General features: G+C 27.5%; 1 protein-coding gene across 1 annotated transcript in view; it reads left to right on the plus strand.

Moving 5' to 3' along the window:
- The window catches only part of LOC102675607, a 106,547-nt gene that overhangs the window by 103,629 nt on the left and 833 nt on the right, over positions 1-2,085 (plus strand). The window contains exon 7 of the mRNA XM_031512587.1: positions 1,987-2,085. Coding sequence (XP_031368447.1) covers positions 1,987-2,085 — 99 coding nt within the window. The remainder of the gene's footprint in view (positions 1-1,986) is intronic.

The raw sequence follows: 2,085 nt of genomic DNA on the forward strand, positions 1-2,085 counted from the left end.
GCTACTGATATTTATTTTATTGCCTCGTTTTTTTGTGTATTTATAGTATTCTGTGTTTACGATTGGGCAAAATTTGAGCAATATCGAGCGATATTTCCACAAATCTTTAAAATGAAATGTAACTAACTTGATTAACTCTTAAAAGTGATTAACTAAGCATACTTGTCAAAATATTAATTTTATATTTATTATTGATATATTTTATTATTTTACATACATTCATATGTTTATGATTCAGTAGATAGAAAATAAAATTGGCAAAGAGAGGTTAATATATTCTCAGCAATATATTCGTACATTTAAATCAAATGCAATTTATTAGTTTCACGGAAAGTAATTTTACTTAAAAATCGTACAGAAGAGAGATATGAATTTCTTTTTTTCTTAATTTTATGCCACTATGTTAATTTGATACTATACATGTGTAAATTTAATGTAATATAGAGGAATATATACTTGTTAATCTGTACAATTTTGTAACCCACTTTTTAAAGTCAGTGGATTCATAGTTACTCTTTTTTTTATTACTCGTTTTCAAATATCGTGTTGAGCCAGTTTGGACAGCATCCACAGTTTCGAATTGGTTTAATCCACACGTGGAGCATATAGGTCAAAACGTCCCAAGGGAGTCCAACTTCCGTTGACGTTATATTACGATTAGTTTCACATTTGCTTCACTTGTCGCGTAATAAAATTCCACTTTATAACAGTGTTCCATATCTCCGCCGCTTACTACCACTCAAATCCGTAAAACTTATTCAATAATTAATAATCATGTCGAAAAAGTAACAAGCAACAGGGTGATCATTAGTGCAGAAGCGGATAACGTGGAAAATATTATTTTCTGAAACTGAGCTACGTATTCTTTGGAAGAAAAAAAAAATCCAGATAACATTTGCACGTATATCAAAAAAGAAAAATTAAAATGGTCAGAGATATAATTGATATTATAACGAATATGAGTTAAGGAAATTTTTTAAATCAAAAGATTATCAGTGTTAATTAATTTTTTTGCATAATAATATTGTATGGTTGATAATAAAGCAAATTATAAAAGCAAATTTCTAAAATTGTGGACCAGCTTCATTTAATTATTTTCATAATTAATTTTATTTGATACAAAAGAAGGATAATGTTTATGCAACAGGCTTTCCTTGTATAATAATTTGCCAATAAATAATTAGATTACAAATATTTGTACAATTTATGCTTTTTTAGAAATGTAAGTAAAATATAGATTTTTTTTTTTTCTATTAAATATCATATTGAATAATGTTTTTTTTTAGATATTTTATATATTTTTGTACTTTTAAATTTCTCATAAATATATAAACGTTTGCAGTTTATTAATAATATTGAATTAGTGAATTGACAAGTGACATATTGCATTTCATGGAATTCTACGATACAAATAGTCTTTTTTATTAATTTAAAATTTTAAAAACGAAATATTCTATAACTTGTCACTTGTCAATTCAACGGTATATTATTAATCACTTTTCTAGTTTGTATGTAATTGTCAATTCAATATATATCAATTTAAATTTATACAAAATGAATTGCAAATCGAAAACAAAATCGATAAATATAAATATTATTAAAAATATATCAATCGTAAATTCGAAACTCTTAAAGTTTCGAGAAATCAAATCAAAATTTATTGAAAACATCCTACTTCACAAAATGGATATTTCTTAAAAAAAAGAAAAAGAAAATAAAGAAAAAATAAACTCGAATCGAAAAATCAACTTTTTTCGAACATTATATACAATTAATTACTTTTATACATTCGTCATAAAACAAATCATCTCTCCTCTTATCACTCGCCATCTTATCTCTCTCCTCGTATCTATTCGAAGAATTACTATCCATTCACATTTCTCAAACTTACAACATATCTTGCGAAACGCTTCGCGACTATACGCAAGAATACACGCTATTCTCCGGCCATTTTAAAGAACTTCCGTTTTAATTTATTCCCGGAAGCGGGCGCATCCGTGACACCGGCCAGTGCAGGACAGGATCAGGAGGAGCAGCACCCCGCCTATTTCCAAGGATTACCACGTTTCTCGAGGATGGGCTGTT

Source organism: Apis dorsata, unplaced genomic scaffold (assembly GCF_000469605.1).
Source record: "Apis dorsata unplaced genomic scaffold, Apis dorsata 1.3 scaffold_474, whole genome shotgun sequence".
Taxonomy (NCBI): domain Eukaryota; kingdom Metazoa; phylum Arthropoda; class Insecta; order Hymenoptera; family Apidae; genus Apis; species Apis dorsata.